This window comes from Papio anubis, chromosome 19 (genome assembly GCF_008728515.1).
Source record: "Papio anubis isolate 15944 chromosome 19, Panubis1.0, whole genome shotgun sequence".
Lineage (NCBI taxonomy): Eukaryota > Metazoa > Chordata > Mammalia > Primates > Cercopithecidae > Papio > Papio anubis.
This window is the reverse complement of record NC_044994.1, coordinates 3807353-3827652: the sequence shown is the minus strand read 5'-3', so window position 1 is coordinate 3827652 and position 20300 is coordinate 3807353. Positions and strand designations below refer to the sequence as shown.

The 20300-nt window shown below is 44.4% G+C and overlaps 1 protein-coding gene, 1 long non-coding RNA gene and 1 other non-coding gene across 8 annotated transcripts in view; 1 reads left to right on the top strand and 2 right to left on the bottom strand.

Moving 5' to 3' along the window:
- PPP4R1 (protein phosphatase 4 regulatory subunit 1) overlaps positions 1-2308 on the bottom strand; it is a 70430-nt gene extending 68122 nt beyond the window's left edge. For 2 of the 6 annotated variants that reach the window (XM_031658697.1, XM_031658699.1), the window contains exons 1-2: positions 1620-1670; positions 1372-1416 (exon numbers count right to left, since the gene is read on the bottom strand). In XM_031658697.1, the coding sequence (XP_031514557.1) occupies positions 1372-1373 (2 nt within the window). In that variant the 5' untranslated portion in view covers positions 1374-1416; positions 1620-1670. Of the gene's footprint in view, positions 1-1371; positions 1417-1619; positions 1747-2144 lie in introns of those variants that run through there. The other 4 variants (XM_017951529.2, XM_031658698.1, XM_017951527.2 and 1 more) reach the window with 4 other exon arrangements.
- Positions 2266-6437, top strand: LOC103879549. The gene is made up of 2 exons (XR_004180012.1): positions 2266-2490; positions 6271-6437. It is a non-coding gene; the product is annotated as an uncharacterized LOC103879549 (long non-coding RNA).
- LOC116271589 lies at positions 5085-5191 on the bottom strand. The gene has a single exon (XR_004180202.1). It is a non-coding gene; the product is annotated as a U6 spliceosomal RNA (small nuclear RNA).
- Positions 6438-20300: the final 13863 nt, after the last annotated feature.

Genomic DNA, 20300 nt, shown 5'->3' with positions numbered 1-20300 from the left:
AAAAACACAGCCTTAACCAAAGTCTGGACGTGGTTCATTTACTTTAAAGATAAATCACTCGTTTCAGATAATCCATCTAAATAGTAAACGCCCTTTACTTTACTCAAAACAACCAGGAATCTAAAAATTCAGTTTACTCTGAGTAAGGGAAGCACATTAGACAATGTTAAGGATTAACTACAGAGTATTTAAAAGAGTAATTTCAAACTGCAACCATCTCTGAAATTACTTACACAGGTATTAGACAGTCAATCTCAGCATCCAGTAGGCTTTCCACTAAACAGACCACAATTCTACTATGCTTAGCATCTCAACTCAGAACAATTTCTTGGTCCCTTATGCATCCCATGATCTACGCTTATACATTTTGCACACTCTTCATTTTTAAAATGCATCTCAAAACCTACTGATTTTTCTGATGGGTCACTATTTTGGAAGATTAGCATGAACAGAAACTATTTTAAGTTAACTGCAATTTGTCACTTCTTTCAATACAAACCTGCTTAACTCTGTCTTTTCTATCGTGACCCAAATTATCTTCTAAGACTTAGAAAAGTACATATAAGACGAAAAATTCCTTTCTAAATATCAATTCCGTCGCCATCAGGAAACGTCAAAAACTTTGTCTTTTTAAAAATAAAAACGTCAACTCTCTAAAAACTTCAGTACCTCAAAGGAAGGCTGCACTGTTAACACTGAAGGAGGGCTGGGTGATTTCTGAGTATCTGCATTAAAGAAATATGCTCTTCAAACCTAGTAATTGCTGACGAGGCCACACCTTCTAACCTTCCCGTAATCCACGAATCACATCGGGAGCAATCTAGAAACTGCTCCCAGCCCAAGTAAAATGACAGGTATGTCATCCTCAAACGACCCGAAACCGGGTCGGGGAGCCCAGACGGCTACCGGGGCCCAGGCTGCCCCCCCCCGGCGCTCCTGGAAGAGCCACTCTAAGGAAACACACCTCCCGCGCGAGCCTCTTCCTTCCTAGAGGGACGGGGGAAGGGGACACCCGGGGCCGAAACACACCCAAACCCCACTTCAAATCCTGCCCCACCGGCTTCTCCTTCCAAAACAGCCGCGCCACTGCCGAGCCCGCGGGCGATTTGGGGACGCCGGGAGAGGAGAGCGAAGGGCGGAAAGCGAACTTGGGCGTTACTCCGGGCGTCTCCCTCCCCCAGCGGAACCTGGGCGCGCCGTTTCCTCACGGACGCGAGATTTTCCCCCAAAATCGCCACCCCAGCCCGCCCGGGGCCGCCCTCGCCCACCGTCCCCTCAGCCAGCCAGGGCCCGGCCCAGGCCGCGCCGCAGCCCGCCCTCCCCGGCCGCTCCCCGCGGGCTGCCGGGCCACCGCGAGGTCGGGCCACTCACATCCGTCCGCGTCCTCCTGCAGGTCCTCCTGGAGCAGCGAGAGGTCTGCGCCGAGGAGAGAGAAGAAAGGCCCGGTCAGCGCCCCAGGGCCCGGCGCGACGCCCCCACCGCCCGCCCTCCCGCCCGGCGGTGCCCCCGCCGGGACCCCCATCGCCGGGTCTGCCCGGCTGCCACTCTAAGTGGCGCGGCGGGAGGGCGGTGGGCGCGAGGAGCCGCCGCCGCCGCCCGGAGAACAGGGGGCCACGTACCCGCCATCTTGTGGTCGCCCCCTCCTCCGCGGCCGCCCGGGGATCCGGGGCTACATGGAGCGGCGCGAGCCGGGGAGCCGGTGGACGCGCGCGGGAGGGGCGGCGGGGAGGAGGAGGGCCGGGCTGGCGGGGGCGCGCGGGCGGGCCGAGGGCCCGGGCCTGCCGCGGGCGGCGCGGCCCCGGACGCCTGGGCCCCCGGCCGCGTCCCGCCCCGCCTGCTCCTCTGCGCGGCTCCCGGGCGACCGGCGCTCCCGCCTCCCGCCTCTCCTCGGCGCCCCGGCCGGGCCCCCGCCCGCGGCGCGCTCACACCCCGGCCCAAGCCGCCTCACGCCGAGCGCCAGGACGGGCGCGCAAACTGCCGCCGGCCGGGACCCTGCGGCGAGTGCCGGAACCCGGCCGGGCGGGGCCTCCCGCGGACCGGCCGCTTTATTGGGTCACCGGCCTCGCCCACCGCCCTGCAGGCTGCAGCCATCTCGGCGGGCGCGCCGCTCGTGGCCCGCGCCCCATCCCCAGGCCTGCACGTACGTCGTCGGCGATCCGGGGCCGGGGCGGCTCCGAGGTCGGCGGAGCCGGGGTCCCACCTCCTCTTGGAGGAAGCGCCGCCTCCCCACCCGCCCGGGGCCCTCGCCAAGTGGCTGCTAACAAAGCCCAGGGCCCGGCTGCGGGGTGGTTGACTGACAAAGTCATGCCTGCCTAGCCAGCTTCCTCGTGCAGCACGGTGAAGGCTGGGGCGCCGGGTTTTTACTCCCACGTCCTGCTAACTCGAGCTGACAAGGCGGGCAATCCGCCAGCGGGAGCGTTGGCAGGCCTGGGGTCAGATCCTGAATCAGCCAGTTAGTTGGTAGGAGTGGGGCCCATTTGTAGAATGAAGGTGAGACCTGCCTCGTGGGGTTATTGGCATTAAATGAAGAATGTAGGGAACCTAGCACGGTTCTTGATGTCTAGGAGGTGCTCGGTGAAGGGTGCCTGTGATTCGCTTTTGTCTTTTAAATACTTTTGGCAGCACTTGAGGTGTTAAAGTCTGTGTCCCAGACTTTATTAGTCTTGTTGTTTTATGTGACTTAAGCGATTAGCTCAAACACCCAAGTACAAAGTGGGGCTAAACCCAGGTTTTCCGACACGGTTCTGCCTCCATGGCTTTATCCCCAGCTCCACCCAAAGCCTCCAAAATGGTGGTGGTATCCTAAAGTGATCAACAAAACACCAAACTGTGTTATGGTGCCACTTTGTCGATGTGGTCTCTTAGGAGAGGGAATTCTAAATAGTTAATTAGCTTGTTCCTTTCTGCGTTGTAATCTTGACCAAGGACAATGTATTGGCATTTAATGCCATTGAAGATTTAGAGACGAAGGAATCAGATCCTCTGAGATTCCTAAATCTGTGTAATAAAATAGTTTCTACACATAGCTATTCCAGAAAATTCCCTATCAGATATTACTAACAAGATAGATTATAGTCTGTATGAAATTTCTAGGAGTAATAAAAATCAGAATAGACCCCGTAACTCGGAGTATGTGTCTAATTTTCTCAGCTATAAAATAGTTAAAACTAAAGGCTGTTTCTCTTCCTTCCTTGATGAATGCCCTTACGTGAATTCAGCTGACACACTCAGAATGACAAAGGAGTTAGAAATTCACATCAACATAAATTGGTCCCAACTGACTCAAACCATGAGAATTCTGCCCTGCTGAGATACCTTGTCAGTATCTACCACTTAAGCAATTCTGGGTAAATGGGGGAAGAAAGAGCCAAATCAGCTCTTTTTTTCATTAAAAAACAAATTTTTTTTTAGAGCCGAAATCTTGCCTTGTAGCCCAGGCTGGAGTACAGTGGCACAATCATGACTCACTGTAACCTCGAACTCCTGGCCTCGAGAGAACCTCCCATCTCAGCCTCCCAGGTAACTAGAACTACAGGTGCGGGCCACTCCACCTGGCTAATTTATTTTTAAAATTTTTGTAGGGATGTGGTTCTACTATGTTCCCCAGGCAGGTCTTGAACTCCTGGCCTCAAGCAATCCTCTGGCCTTGGTCTCCCAAAGTGCTAGGATTACAGGTGTGAGCCACCAAACCCAGCCCAAATCAGCTCTTTATAGTAACTGGTGATGTCACTGCAACAACACAAAATCTACAGGGTGCCAACTGTGCTTCAGCCACTGGATGCACTAAGATAAAACTGTCTTGATCTACACAGTCGAGTTAGACTTAACAGTTCTCAGTAGTCATGATAAAATAGGGGCTATGTACCAAATGCTAGCCTAGGATATGGAACAACTAATTCTGCCTTTGGTAGCTAGGCCTCAATAAGTTTTATCTCAGTATTCTGTGGGAAGGGCAGCAAAGGAGGAGGATTTGTATCATTTTTCTGTATTCAAGAGCTATGCATTTGATTATCATCTTAGCTGAATTACACATTGCAACAAGTGCCTTTAAGCAGTATGGTTTTTAGATATTTCTGTGACGGTGTCATTCATGGTTCAGCACAATTATGTGTTTTTTATATTTCACTTTCTCTCATTCTCCTTTCTAAAAGAAAGGAGTTTTTAAACCGGTATTTACAAACTGCACTCTGTTGCCTTCTTATAAGAAATAATATTTGAACAAATAATACCAGTCATTGTTCTACATACCGTTACCCCAGCTTCACTTACAGTGCAGCTTGAGGATGACAGAGCTGTGTGTTGTCCATGGTCAGAGCACACAGGAGGTCTGAATTGTTATCCTGTTCTGCCACTGAAATGTGTAAAATACAGGAGGAGTGTCCCCCAAGTCATTTTTCTAAAAGCATCATCCAACTATGTAAGTACTAAGGCCTGCATTTTAAAGAATAAGTCCTCTTCCAAATGATAATTAAAGGGTTTTTGTTTGTTTTTGAGACAGGGTCTTGCTCTGTCACCCAGGCTGGAGTGCAGTGGTGCAGTCTTAGCTCACTGCACCCTCCACCTCCCGGGCTCTAGCAATCCTCCCACCTCAGCCCCCTGAGTAGCTGGGACTACAGATGGGCGCCACCACACCCAGCTAATTTTGGTATTTTTTTGTAGAGACATGGTTTTGCCATGTTGTCCAGGCTGGTCTCAAACTCCTGGGCTCAGGTAATCTGCCCACCTCAGCCTCCCAAAGTGCTGGGGTTATAGGCAGGAGCCACTGCACCTGGCCACAGTGACAATTTTTCTTAGCAGCCAATGAGCCTTGGAAATTAATGTGTTTGGCTTTTCAACCACAAACAAACATAAAAAAAAATCGTGGGGAAAACATTGCTAATAAATAAAACCTACCTGACGTTGCTAGCCACTATCATGTTTGTTAATTTTTGTATCGGTGATGAACCATTCACTTTTTTCTTCAGAATTATCATTCCTGAAACTGAAAGTATATAAAGACAGACCTATTATTTATTATACAATCTGAAAAATGGAGAAATACTTATGTAATTAAAAATGATTTTTGAACAAATATTTCTTTACTTTTTTTAATGAACTGCTTCATGAATTTGTGTGTCATCTTTGTGCAGGGGCCATGCTAATCTTCTCTGTATCAGTCTAATTTTAGTACATGTGCTGCTGAAATGAGCACATTAAACAAATTCTTACCATTCATTTCATTCATCTCTTTTTTTGAAACCAGGTTGACAAAATGTCCCTCATAGACTCATTTTCAAATAAGAACAATTTTTAGGCTGTGTGTGGTGGCTCACGCCTGTAATCCCAGCACTTTGGGAGGCTGAGGTGGGTGGATCACCTGGGGTTGGGAGTTTGAGACCAGCCTGGCTAACACGACGAAACCCCATCTCTACTAAAAATACAAAAAATTAGATGGGCGTAGTGGCATATGCCTGTAATCCCAGCTACTAGGGAGGCTGAGGCAGGAGCATCACTTGAACCCAGGAGGTAGAGGTTGCAGTGAGCTAAGATCACGCCATTGCACTCCAGTCTGGGACACAGAGTGACACTCTGTCTCACAAAAAAAAAAAAAGAGAAAAAGAACAATTAAAAAAATTAATTGCCAGTCTCTTACCTAAAGCCTCTTATACATTTCTATAAATTGTACAAAGGTAAGGCCAGGCGCAGTGGCTCACACCTGTAATCCCAGCACTTTGATAGGCTGAGGCGGGCAGATCACGAGGTCAGGAGATTGAGACCATCCTGGCTAACACAGTGAAACCCAGTCTCTACTAAAAATACAAAAAAATTAGCTGGGAAGGCGCCTGTAGTCCCAGTTACTCGGGAGGCTGAGGCAGGAGAATGGCGTGAACCCAGGAAGTGGAGCTTGCAGTGAGCCGAGATCGCGCCACTGCACTCCGGCCTGGGCGACAGAGTGAGACTCCATCTCAAAAAAAAAAAAAAAATTGTATAAAGGTAAATATTTGTGAAATTTTACATGTCCTCCGCTCTATGCTGCTTCTATCTCCCTTTAAAGCTCCCTGTAAAGGTGACATTCTGAATGTGAAGCCTTAGCCTTTCCTAGAACTTTCATAGTTTCTCAAAGATATTTGATCTCTTTATTCACGTCAGCTAAAGAGACATATTCTCACACTGACCTAAGAGAGGAAGGAAGGGAGGGAGGGAGGGAGGGAGGGAAAGGGAAAAATACCTACAGAACTGAGCTCTATCCAGAGTTACCCTGATTCAGGGCTGTTATTTCTGCATTTACAGGAGCTGAACACTGCCCCAAGAATGCAACAGAACCTCAACTCTGTCCCAAGGTCATCAGCCACAGCTCCAAGTTTCTTCGCATCAGCTTTTTCTGAACAAAATAGTGCATCCTGCTGGAATCACTACTGTAAACTGAGTATAAAGGAAAATAAACCCTCTTTTTCTTATCCACTGTGTTCCCTACTCCCGTGCTTTTCCCAATGCTCCAGGTTAGTAGAGGCAAAAGAATTCCCCACTGAGGAGGTACTACATCCTATACAATTTGTTCCACACATTTTAATTTCATTAAGAGAAAACAAAGATGTTTAAACAGTGAGCACTAAATGGATTAGAATGGCAGTAGTAAATTTCCTTTGTGCCTTTCTCTTAGAATTCAGAAACCTTTAGTTGCAATCGCATTCAAAGCAATATGGGAGAGGCTTCCACAATGCCTAGCACAGAGTACATGGGGAGGAAATGCTTATCATTTTAGATGCTTATTATTTTAAACATTTAAATATTTATTATTCTGAATCTGAATGAATGAGTCAAGTTGAACCAGGAAATAAACCATAGCAAACCACATATTCAAACCCGGATAAGTTCAGTGGTTAACTGCCCTAATTCTAAGCTCCCTTCACACTAAGGCTGCTCTATGGTAATATGATTCAGAAGAAATTACTTCCATTCTCATTTCACTTCTCTGTAACTCTTTGTAACAAATTGCTTGTGTCTCTGGTCCTTGGTTCCTTCCTTTGGTGAGAAAAATATTAGCACAATGACACAACACAATTCCCAGACTAGATAGCTAATACATTTTCTAACTTTTTATTTAGAAACAATTATAGATTTACATGAAGTTTCAAATGATGTGCCAGGATATCCTATGTCCCCTTCACACCAGTTCCCCCAATGGTAATATTACTATATATATAAAATATTTTTCAGAGCGTGTGCCAGGCATTATATTAAGCACTTTTTCTTTTCTTTTCTTTTTTATTTTTTCTGAGATGGAGTCTTGCTCCATCACCCAGGCTAGAGTGCAGTTGCACAATCTCAGCTTGCTGCAACCTCCACCTCCCGGATACAAGCGATTCTCGTGTCTCAGCCTCCTGAGTAGCTGGGACTACAGGCGCCCACCACCACACTAAGCTAATTTTTGTTTGTTTGTTTTTGTTTTGTTTTGTTTTTTTGTACAGATGGGGTTTCACCACGTTGGCCAGGCTGGTCTCAAACTCCTGACCTCAAGTGATCCACCTGCCTCGGCTCCCCAAAATGGTGGGATTACAAGTGTGAGCCACCGTGCCCAGCCTGTTAAGTGCTTTTATGTGCTTTCTGATTTATTTAAAATAGGCTATGAAGTAGAAATTGATATTACTATTTTAAAAATATAGGAAATCGAAGCTCAAAAAGGTTGGGTATTTTGACAGAGATCAAAAAGCAAATAGGGGTTTTGTCATGGTGGCTTACATCTGCAATCCCAGCACTTTGGGAGGCTGAGGCGGGCGGATCACTTGAGGCCAGGAGTTCGAGACCAGCCTGGCCAACATGGTGAAACCCTGTCTCTACTAAGAATACAAAAGTTAGCTGGGCGTGGTGGCACATGCCTGTAATCCCAGCTACTCGGGAGGCTGAGGCACTAGAATCGCTTGAATCCAGGAGGTGGAGTTTGCAGTGAGCCGCGATGGTGCCACTGCACTCTGGCCTGGGTGACAGAGTGAGACTGTCTCAAAAAAAAAAAAAAAAAAAAAGAAAGAAAGAAAGCAAATAGGGAAACTAGGATTCAAACATTGGAATCCTGATTCTAAATAATGGCAATAGAGTTTTCATATCCTCACATTCATTGCTTTTCTGTCAAAATGGTCCTTAGTCAACTTCTTTCATGTTAAGAGGACTTCTAGTCTTTCAACATGTATGGTGTGTTGGTATAATCTCTAATTCCATTTAAGTCATCACTATTCCCTGAGGATTTTGTCATTGAAACATTTTAGGAGTCACCCCTTCACTCCGTTTCCCACTCAATATCCTGACCAAGATATTAACCACTTAAAACCCATACTAATAACTTTTTAACTAATCTGTTTCAATTATTCTGGTCACGGATACAAAAATTATCTTTCTCATATAATATTTTGTTCATCACAATTCTGTGAAAATCCCAAGCAAGTGCCTTAACAGTGTCCTCTCACCAGCTGCCCTTGGCTTGTTTAGCTGCAGTTTACCACCATTTCATTATTCAGACAAGTCATCCAGGTAGACAACCTTGAACTCAGGTGCCAACTCACTTCTCCCTGAAATGATGTTCTTGGTTTTTCAGGAGAGTTTGTTGTTGCTGCTGCTTGTGGGTATGTGGCAGGTGTTGGGAAGGGTGGAATTCTACATCTTTTTTTTTTTTTTTTTTTTGAGATGGCGTCTCACTATGTTGCCCAGGCTAGTCTGGAACTGCTGGGCTCAAGCAATCCTCCCACCTCAGCCTCCTAAAGAGCTGGGATTACAGGTGTAAACCACCATGGCTGGCTGGAATTCTACATTTTTGTAACATCTATTCTTTTCTGAATTTTCCAATTACAAAAATACATATTCTTGGAGAGCCCAGAAAAGTATAACAAAAAAATTAAAATCTCTAAAAATTTAGAGATTATACCCCCAAACAACGTATGTTTACCTCTTTTTTAAGCTTTCAAAGTCCTATATTTAAAAACGGTTAGCCTAGGCCGGGCGCGGTGGCTCACGCCTACAATCCCAGCACTTTGGGAGGACAAGGTGGGCAGATCACGAGGTCAGGAGATCGAGACCATCCTGGCTAACACAGTGAAACCCCATCTCTACTAAAAATACAAAAAATTAGCCAGGCGTGGTGGCGGGCGCCTGTAGTCCCAGCTGCCCAGGAGGCTGAGGCAGGAGAATGGCGTTAACCTGGGAGGCGGAGCTTGCAGTGAGCTGAGATCATCCCACTGCACTCCAGCCTGGGCGACAGTGGGAGACTCCGTCTCGGGGGGGAAGAAAAGTTTAGCCGTGCGTGGTGGTGCATGCCTGTAATCCCAGCACCTTGGGTGGATCACCTGAGGTCAAGAGCTCGAGACCAGCCTAACCAACATGGTGAAACCCTGTCTCCACTAAATTAAAAAAAAAAAAAAAAATTAGCCTGGTGTGGTGGTGCATGCCTGTAATCCCAGCTACTTGGGAGGCTGAGGCAGGAGAATCTCTCGAACCTGGGAGGTGGAGGTTGCAGTGAGCCGAGATTACGCCATTGCACTCCAACCTGGGCAGAAAAAGCATAACTCCATTTAAAATAATAACAACAATAATAATTTAAAAACCCAAAACTTTAAATAGCTTTGTTGAGATATAAATTACAGACTATAAAATTTACCCATTTAGCTGGGCGAGGTGGCCATGCCTGTAATCCCAACACTTAGGGAGGCCAAGGCAGGCGGATTGCTTGAGCCCAGGAGTTCAAGACCAGCCTAGGCAACATGGTGAGGCTCCATCTCTACAAAAAATACAAAAACTAGCTGGGCGTGGTGATGCATGCCTGTAGTCCCAGCTGCTCAGGAGGCTGAGGTGGGAGGATGGATTGAACCCAGGAGGTGGAGGCTGTAGTGAGTTGGTAAGTTGTAATCATGCTACTGCACTCCAGCCTGGGCGGCAGAATAAGACCGTGCCTCAAAAAAATAATAATAATAATAAATAAAATAAAATGTACCCATTTAAAATGTACAATTCATTAGTTTTTAGAATATTCAGTTATGTGACCATCACATCTAATTTGAGAACATTTTCATAACCCCAAAAAGAAACATGTATCATTGTCTCTCCTGATTGCCACTACATACAACCCCAGTCCTAGGTAACCACTAATGTATTTTCTGTCTGTGGATTTGTCTATTCTGGACATTTCACATAAATGGATTTGTATAATATGTGGTCTTTTGTGACTGGCTTCTTTCACTTAGCTGAATGTGTTTAATATTCATCTATGTTGTAGCATGTATCAGTATTTCATTCTTTTTTTAAAAAATCTTTTTATTAATGAATAATAGTTCATTGTATGGATATATCACATTGTATTCATCCCTTCACCAGTTAATGGACATTTGGATTGTTTCCTTGTTTTAGTTATTATGAATAAGGCTGCTATAAACATTCATCCACAAGTTTTTGTGTGGATATATGCTTTCAGTTCTCTTGGGTATATCCCTAGAAGTGGATTTGCTGGGTCGTGTGTTTTTTTCATGTTTTTGTTTTGTTTTATTTGAAACAGGATCTCACTCTGTTTCCTACATTGGAGTGCAGTGGCACAATCAAGGCTCACTGCAGCCTTGGCTGGGTTATCTGTTAACTCCATCTTTACTACTTTGAGGAACTGGCAATTGTTGTCCAATGCAACCACACTGTTTTGCATTTTCATTAGCAATGTATGAGGGTTCTAATTTCTCCACATCTTCCTACGTAAAATGTGTCTCATCCAAAGACAAGCTGTAATTATTCACAAATGACATGATTATATATGTGGAAGATACAAGACTCTAGAAATAAACTATACAAAGTGAATATAGGAATCCCAGCACTTTGGCAGGCCGAGGTGGGCAGATCACGAGGTCAGGAGATTGAGACCATCCTGGCTAACACAGTGAAACCCCGTCTCTACTAAAAATACAAAAATTTAGCCGGGCATGGTGGCAGGCGCCTGTGATCCCAGCTACTCGGGAGGCTGAGGCAGCAGAATGACGTGAACCTGGTAGGCGGTGCTTGCAGTGAGTCGAGATCATGCCTCTGCACTCCAGCCTGGGAGACAGAACAAGAGTCTGTCTCAAAAAAAAAAAAAAAAAAAAATAGAAAATAGGCTGAGTGTGGTGGCTCACACCTATAATCCCAGCACTTTGGGAGACCAAGGCAGTAGGATCACTTGAGGCCAGGAGTTCAAGACCAGCCTAAACAATACAGCCATACCCATTTCTACAAAAAATGTAAAAAATAGCCATATGTGGTGGTGCATGCCTGTAGTACTAGCTACTCAGAAAACTGAGGTGAGAGGATTACTTGAAGCCCAGGAGTTCGAGGCTGCAGTGAGCTGTGATCATGCCACTGAACTCCAGCTTGAGTGACAGAGCAAGACTTTATCTCAAAATAATAATAATAATAAACTTAAAGTTTAAAAGTAAATTTAGCAGTCATTAGACACAAGATCAGTTCTATATCTATTATATAACTACTCAATAATTATAAATAGAATTTAAAAATTTAATGTTACTTGCAATAGCATTAAGAAGGTTGAATCCTCAGAATGAATCCTAATGAAAGATGTGCAGGACAATTACATAGAAAACTACAAAACATTCTCAAAGAAATTAACTTGATGAATTCTAAAGAAAATGATAGGCTGGCTGGGTGTGGTGGCTCACGCCTGTAATCCCAACACTTTGGGAGGCCAAGGTGGGCAGATCACCTGAGGTCAGGAGTTTGAGACCAGCCTGGCCAACATGGTGAAACCTCATCTCTACTAAAAATATAAAAATTTGCTGGGCATGGTGGTGGGTGCCTGTAATCCCAGCTACTCTGGCGACAGAATGAGACTCCATCTTAAAAAAAAAAAAAAAAAGAAAAGAAAAGAAAGAAAATGATAGGCTACATCAAGACCACAGATTAGAAAGCTCAATTTTATGAAAAGTCAATTGTCTTTCAAATTCATTTATAGATTCAATTCATTCCTGATTAAAATCTGAGCAGATTTTGTTGTTGTTATTTTGAGATGGAGTCTCCCTCTGTCACCCAGGCTGGAGTGCAGTGGCACGATCTTGGCTCACTGCAACCTCCGCCTCTTAGGTTCAAGCAATTCTCCTACATCAGCCTTCGGGGTAGCTGGGATTACAGGCTTGTGCCACCATACCCATCTAATTTTTATATTTTTAGTAGAGACAGGGTTTCACCATGTTGGCCAGGCTGGTCTCGAACTCCTGATCTCAGGTGATCCACCACCTTGGCCTCCCAAAGTACTGTGATTACAGGTGTGAGTCACTGTGTCCGGCATAGATTTTTTTTATGGGTGGCCAGAAGTCTGACACGGATCTCACTGAGTTAAAGTCAGAGTGTCAGCAGGGCTGCATTCCTTTCTGGAAGCCCGAGGGTAGAACGCATTTCCTGTCCTTTTCCAGCTTCTAGATACCTCCACTTTCAGTGACTCATGGCCTCCTTTCTTCATCTTCAGCATCGTTGCATCTCTCTGATCCTTTCTCCACAGTCACGTCACCCTCTAACTCTTTTTCTCTCTTCCACTTTTAAGGACTTTATTTTATTTATTTATTTATTTATTTTTGAGACAGAGTCTCACTCTGTCACCCAGGCTGGAGTGCAGTGGCACGATCACCGTCACCTCCGCCTCCTGGGTTCAAGTGATTCTCCTGCCTCAGCCTCCCAAGTAGCTGGAGTTACAGTTGCATGCTACCATACCCAGCTAATTTTTATTTTTGTATCTTTAGCAGAGATGGGATTTCACCATGTTTGCCAGGCTGGTCTCAAACTCCCGACCTCAAGTGATCCATCTGCCTTGGCCTCCCAGAGTGTTGGGATTACAGGCATGAGCCACTGTGCCTGGCACTTTTAAGGACTTTATGATAACATAAAGTGGATAGTGGATATTGACTACCTGATTCTAAAGGTATATGTAGAAATGCAAAGAATCAAGCCAAGAATAACCAATTTCAAAGAACAGCCACCAAGTGGGAGAAACTTACCCTGCTGGACATCTAGACTTACATTAAAGCTACAATAACTAAGACAGTGCAATGTTGGAGTGAACATAAACAAATAGACCAATAAAGCAAAATGAAGAGTACAGAAACAGGCCCACACATATATCAATACCTGATTTATAATAATAGTAAGTATGTAGAGAACTAAAAGACAAAAGTAGCACCATAGAGCTGTGGGAGAAAGCCGAGGCTGGGAGGGTTGGAGTGCCATATGAGACAAAAAAACAAAAAAAAAGGAAATTGATTGCTACCTTGCTTCATACACAGAAAACAATTCCAGATGAATTTAGATACAAATAAGAAAGGTAAAAAAATAAAGCTTTGTAAGATAACATAGGCCGGGCATGGTGGCTCATCACGCCTGTAATCCCAGTACTTTGGGAGGCCGAGCTGGGCAGATCACTTGAGGTCAGGAGTTCAAAACCAGCTTGGCCAACATGGTGAAACCTTGTCTTTACTAAAAACACACAAAAAATTAACTGGGCATGGTGGTGGGCACCTGTAATCCCAGCTACTTGGGAAACTGAGGCAGGAGAATCACTTGAACTTGGGAGGTGGAGGTTGCAGTGAGCTGAGATCGTGCCACTGCACTCCAGCCTGGGTAACAAAGTGATGCTCTGTTTCCAAAAAAAAAAGAAAAAAGAAAAAAAGAAAAAGATAACAGGGGAATATCTTCTTGGCATTGGGGTATGGAATGATTTTCTTTCTTTTCTTTTCTTTTCTTTTCTTTTCTTTTCATTACTGGAGGTAGGGTCTCACTATGTTTCTCAGATTGGTCTCGAACTCCTGGGCTCAAGTGATCCTCCTGCCTCAGCCTTCCACAATGCTGGGATTACAGGCATTAGACACCACACCCAGCCAAGAATGATTCCTTAAACAGACACATAACACTGACCACGAAGGAAAAGATAAGTTGAATGATATTAAAATTAAGAAGTTATGTTACGATGGCTCACACACTTGTAATCCCAGCACTTTGGGAGGCCAAGGCGGGCGTTGGCGTACAGAAAATCGCGCCACTGCACTCCAGCCTGGGCGACAGAGTGAGACTCCGTCTCAGAAAAAAAGAAAAAAGAAAAAAAAGGATGTTATGTTAGGCAGAGACACTATTAAGAGAATGAAAACACAAGCTGTAAAGTGGAAGATATCTGCAACACACATAACTGAAAAAGGGTTTATATTCAGAATATACAAAGACCTATAAACCAATAAGAAAAAGACTGACAACCTGGTAGGCAAATTGGCAGTATGTATGAACAGGCACTTTATAAAAGAGAATATCTACATGGCTAAAAAACATATGAAACGCTGCTCAAGCTCATTTCTCATCAGGGAAACATAAATACCGTAATGAGATACCATAACACATCCACCAGAATAGCAAAAAACTTACAACACAGACAATGTGTTGAGAATGTGGAGTCTCTTAGTGTTTCTGTTGATGCTGTAACAAACTACCACAAACTTAGGAGCTTAAAACAACTCAAATATGTTATCTTACAGTTCTGTGGGTCAGAAGTCTGACACGGATCTCACTGAGTTAAAGTCAGAGTGCCAGCAGGGCTGCATTCCTTTCTGGAAGCCCTAGGGGAGAACGCGTTTCCTGTCCTTTTCCAGCTTCTGGATACCTCCACTTTCTGTGACTCGTGGCCTCCTTTCTTCATCTTCAGCATCGTTGCCTCTCTCTGACCCCTTCTCCACAGTCACGTCACCCTCTAACTCTCTTCCTCTCTCTTTCACTTTAAGAACTTTATGATGGCATTGGGTTCACCTGTGTAAACCAATATCCTCTACCCTTCTCAATAGCTTTAATTTAATCACAGCTGCAAAGTCCCTGTTGCCAGAGGAGGTAACGTATTCACAGGTTCTTGGGATGAGAATATGGACACTATTCTGCCTACCACATGGAACAGCACAGCTTTCTTTCTTTTCTTTTCTTTTCTTTTCTTTTCTTTTCTTCTTCTTTTTTTTTTTTTTTTTCTTTTTTTGAGACAGAGTCTTGCTCTGTTGCCCAGGCTGGAACACAGTGGCACGATCTTGGCTCACCACAACCTCCGCCTCCCGGGCTCACGCCATTCTCCTGCCTCAGCCTCCCAAGTAGGTGGGACTACAGGCGCCCGCCACCACGCCCGGCTAATTTTTTGTATTTTTAGTACAGACGGGGTTTCACCATGTTAGCCAGGATGGTCTCGAACTCCTGACCTTGTGATTAGCCCGCCTCAGCCTCCCAAAGTGCTGGGATTACGGGCTTGAGCCACTGTGCCTGGCCTTTTTCTTTTTCTCTTTTTTTTGAGATGGAATCTCACTCTGTCACCCAGGCTGGAGTGCAGTGGCACAATCTTGGCTCACTGCAACCTCCGCCTCCCCGGTTCAAGCGATTCACCTGCCTTAGCCTCCCAAGTAGCTGGGACTACAGGCATGCACCACTATACCCAGCTAATTTTTGTATTTATAGTAAAGATGGGGTTTCACCATATTGACCAGGCTGGTCTGAAACTCCTGACCTCAGGTGATCCACCCACCTTGGCCTCCCAGACTGCTGGGATCACAGGTGTGAGCCACCACACCCGGCCTAACACAGCTATCATACAATCCTCTTTGGAATGTAAATTGGTACAACCGTGTTAGAAAATATTTGGCAATATCTACCACAGCTGAACACATGCAGAACCTGTAATCCAACAATTCCACTCCAAAAAATGTGTGCACATCACCATTATTTGTAAAAAACACCCGGACTGGAAGAAATCCTAGTGTCCATTAACATTTAGAATGGATGAATAAAATTGTGGTATATTCATATTATGGGATACTATATAAAAATGAAAGTGAATAAACAACTGCCATACTTTATGAAATAAACAAATATCACCAACATAATGTTAACTGAAGCCGGACACTGAAGAATACATTCTACATGATTCCATTTGTTCAAATTTTTAAAACTGGCAAAACTAACCTTGGTGCTAGTAGTCAGTTTAGAGGTGACCTTGCAGATGGGATGGAAAATGACTGCAGGCCTGGAGCAGGGCTTCTAGGTCTTGGGAATTTTCCAGTTGTTTTTTTGTTTGTTGTTTGTTTTTTGCTTTTTGAGACGGATTCTCATTTTGTCACCCAGGCTGGAGTGCAGTGGCACAATCTCGGCTCACTGTAGCCTCCGCCTCCTGGGTTCAAGCGATTCTCCCATCTCAGCCACACAGGCATGTGCCACCACACCTGGCTAATTTTTGTATTTTTCATAGAGATAGGGGTTGGTCGTATTTTCCAGGCTGGTCTCCAACTCCTCACCTCAGTAATCTACTCGCCTCAACCTCCCAAAGTGCTGGTTGACAGAAGTGAGTCACCATGCCCAGCCAGGAAATTTCCAGTTCTTAACCTGAGTGATGGTTGTCTATGTGTGAACCTCTGTGATAATTTTTCGTTCTGTATCATATGATTTGGGGATTTTTTTTTCTTATAAAAGTTGCAGATGCCAAGATGAAATTGCTTTAGTCAGACTCAGACGAAATAGGGCTGAGAAGACAAAGGGGAGGGAGGCTCAGGCTTGCATCTCAAATAAGAAATGTTTCCAAGGACTTTCTAAAAACCCACAAGAAATCCCTCTGCATCCTACATGCATCTCCTCCTTTGCATGGCTTGCACATTTGGCAAATATATATGTATTTCTCTCTCTTTTTTTTTTTTTGAAATAGGGTCTCGCTGTGTCACCCAGGCTGGAATGCAGTGGCACAATGACAGCTCACTGCAGCCTCAAATTCCTGGGCTCAAGGGATCCTCCCACCTCAGCTTCCTTGAGTAGCTGGGACTACAGGCGTGCACCACCACACCCTGCCAATTTTAAAAAATGTTTGTAGAGACGGGGTCTGGCTGTGTTGCCCAGCCTGATCTGAAACTCAGGGCCTCAAGCGATCCTCCTGTCTCGGCCTCCCAAGGTGCTGAGATTACAGCCATGAACCACCACGCCCAGCCTCAACATGTATTTTTATGACAAAGTTTATCACCAGACATTCTTTAGGGCTGCAGTAATTGAGATAAGATGCTCTCAAAAGAACACTTGTTCAATAACACCATCTTCACCAATGAAGTGATGACAACTCGCTTGGAGCCTCTGGGACCAATTAGCTCAGTTTCCAAGTAGCTTATGTCAACTTCTCCCTTTCAGCCAATAGAACTTCCCTTTGCCCTTCCCCAGCCAGCTGCATTTGTGGCTTGCCGTTTCGTGCATCCAGATTATAATCCTCTTTTCTCATTTCCAGATAAACTCAACGTATTTGGAGATATTTTTCTCTAATGTCTTTTTTAGGGTGATATTCTGTATGCATATTTTACTTTTAATTTATAAAAGTGTGTTAAGAAGAAACAAAAAAAAATTGCCTCATTCAGAAAGACTTGTGTGGCAATATATAGCCCAGCACCGACACCTAAGAATTTCAAACACTGAGTTTTTCTCTATATCATCTTTAGGAAAAAAATGAAGAAGAAGAGGAGAAAGAAGAAGATGAAGAGGGGAGGAATAGAAAAGAAAATGTTTACCTGATTTACTATGATTATTTAATAACTAATTATTTTGCTTTTTGCAATAAAGTGTTGCAAAACTCTGCCTTTCCCCAGGCAAATGGGAGAAATCAGTGTGCATCTCATCTTTTTTTTTTTTTCTATCCACTGTTTCTCTCTCGCCCTTCATGTTTTCCATCCCCTTTAAGTCTTCAACCTACTCTCAGCTTCCCTCAGCTTCCAAACTCAGCGAGTTTAGAATTCTCTCTCTCTCCCTGCACCTCCAGCCCCTTGAATAGGTACCACTAGTGAACTGGGACTACAGTAGCATCCTGATTAAATCAAAGGTACTTAGTCCTCTAACCTGAAAGTTGAGAGAAAAGCAAATCCTTAATGCCAGCTATGTGACAACTACTCATCTCTACGTAACCCGCACCAGGGCAGCGTGGGGAGGGAAGCAGGGGCTCTGCAGCCAGGCAGCTGCCACAGACCCTGGCGTTGCCTCTTCAGATGTGTGGTCTTTGAGCAATTACTTCACGTCTTTCTTTTCTTTATTTCCCCCATCTACTCTTTCGTTAGTCATTCATTCAACACTTTTGGGGCATACAGTGATGAACAAACCACACACGATTCCTGCCCTCAGAAATTTAAAATTCTAGTTCAACCTTTCTCTTAATTTACATGACAAGGAAACCAAGGTGCAGAGAGCCATTTGTTCAAGGTAGCAACAGGAGTCAGGAGCAGGGCTGGGGGTGGGAGCCATGGCTTTTGACTTCCTATCTAGATAGAGCTCATCTCTTCTTTCCCTGTACCATTTTAGCAGTTGTAACTTTTGCTTGGTAATTAAAATACAATATTTATTTTGAATAGGATAAACACGTACAGTTGTTCCTTCATATCTGGAGGGGATTGGTGCCAGGACCCCTATCGAATACCAAAATCCTGAAATGCTCCTGTTTGTTATATGAAATGTTACCGTATTTGCATGTAAACTATGCACATCCTCCCGTACACTTTAAATCGTCTCGAGATTACTTATAATAACGAATACAATGTAAATGCTGGGCAAATAGTTCTTATACTGTATTTTAAAATTTGTTCTTAAAATTATTGTTATTAGTATTATTTTGAAACAGAGTCTCGCTCTGTTGCCCGGGCTGGAGTGCCGTGGAGCAATCTCGGCTCACTGCAACCTCTGCCTCCCACATTCCAGTGATTCTGCTGTCTCAGCCTCCCGAGTAGCTGGGACTACAGGTGTGCGACACTACACCGGGCTGGTCTTGAGCTCCTGGCCTCAAGTAATCTGCCTGCCTTGGCCTCCCAAAGTGCTAGGATTACAGACGTGAGCCACCACGCCCAACCTGTATTAAAAAGTATATAGTTACATTTTTCGTTTTTTTTTTTTTCCAAATACTTTTGATCTGCAGTTGGTTGAATTGCTTCACCTCTTTCTGATTTGGTTTCCACATTTGTAAAATGAATATAATAAAAGTGCCTTTCTCATTGGGCCATTGTGAGGACTGAAGGGAGTAATACCTGTAAAGTGCTGAGACAGTAGCTGGTACAGGGTAAAAATTCAGTAAGTAAACTCAATAGAGAACTTATTAAACAATCACTCATTCTGAGCAACCAAAATTAGTGATGTAGGCAGCAATGTTAGCAGATCAAACTGAATTCCAATTAACTTTGTCACTGATGGCTTTCTATTTTTAACCATCACTGCTTTTTATGAAATGGAAATGCCATCCCCCACATTTAATGGCACTGAAGATAGGCTGGGATTCACAGGTTCACAAAGCTCTCATTCCTGTCTTTCCAACATTTTAAAAATAAAATAATGCGGCCGGGCGCGGTGGCTCAAGCCTGTAATCCCAGCACTTTGGGAGGCCGAGACGGGCGGATCACCAGGTCAGGAGATTGAGACCATCCTGGCTAACACGGTGAAACCCCGTCTCTACTAAAAATACAAAAAACTAGCCGGGCGAGGTGGGGGGCGCCTGTAGTCCCAGCTACTCGGGAGGCTGAGGCAAGAGAATGGCGTGAACCCGGGAGGCGGAGCTTGCAGTGAGCTGAGATCGCGCCACTGCACTCCAGCCTGGGCGACAGAGCCAGACTCCGTCTCAAAAAAAAATAAATAAATAAAAATAAAAATAAATAAATAAATAAATGAAATAAAATAATGCATATATTAGGAAAGTGATGGCATTTGACTTTAGTGGTTTAATCTCAGCTTTAATTTCACCGCCTTCAGAAGGCTAAGCAGCCCCGTGCTGCTTCAACATCATTTCTAGCATGCGGGATTCTGCTGCTTGGTGATCAGGTGAGTACACAGGTTATCATCGTATTTAGTCAGAGTGAAATCTTGTAGGAATAACCATGGGGTGGATTTGTTATTAGTATTTGAATATAACCTTTGAAACAGAATTAAGCATTCTAAACATAACTCAGAGTGAAATCTCCTTATGTGCTTCCTATGTTGAAATTCTGTCAATTAAAGTTAAACATAAGTTTATAATTGCCTGGGAAACTGCTGCATATTAATATATATTTAGAAAGCTGTTATTTAAAAGAGTGTTTTAGGTAGTCAATTTTAGAATGAATGCTACACAGTAGTGAAGCCAATACATATTTATAAAAATTTAATTAATTACATAAGGTAACATAATCATGATTATATCATGATTCCAATCTTCTCAGAATTGTTATACTTGCATTTTTTTTGAAACAGTGTCTTGTTCTGTTGCCTAGGCTGGAGTGCAGTGGCACGATTATAGCTCACTGCGGCCTTGACCTCCCAGGCCCAGG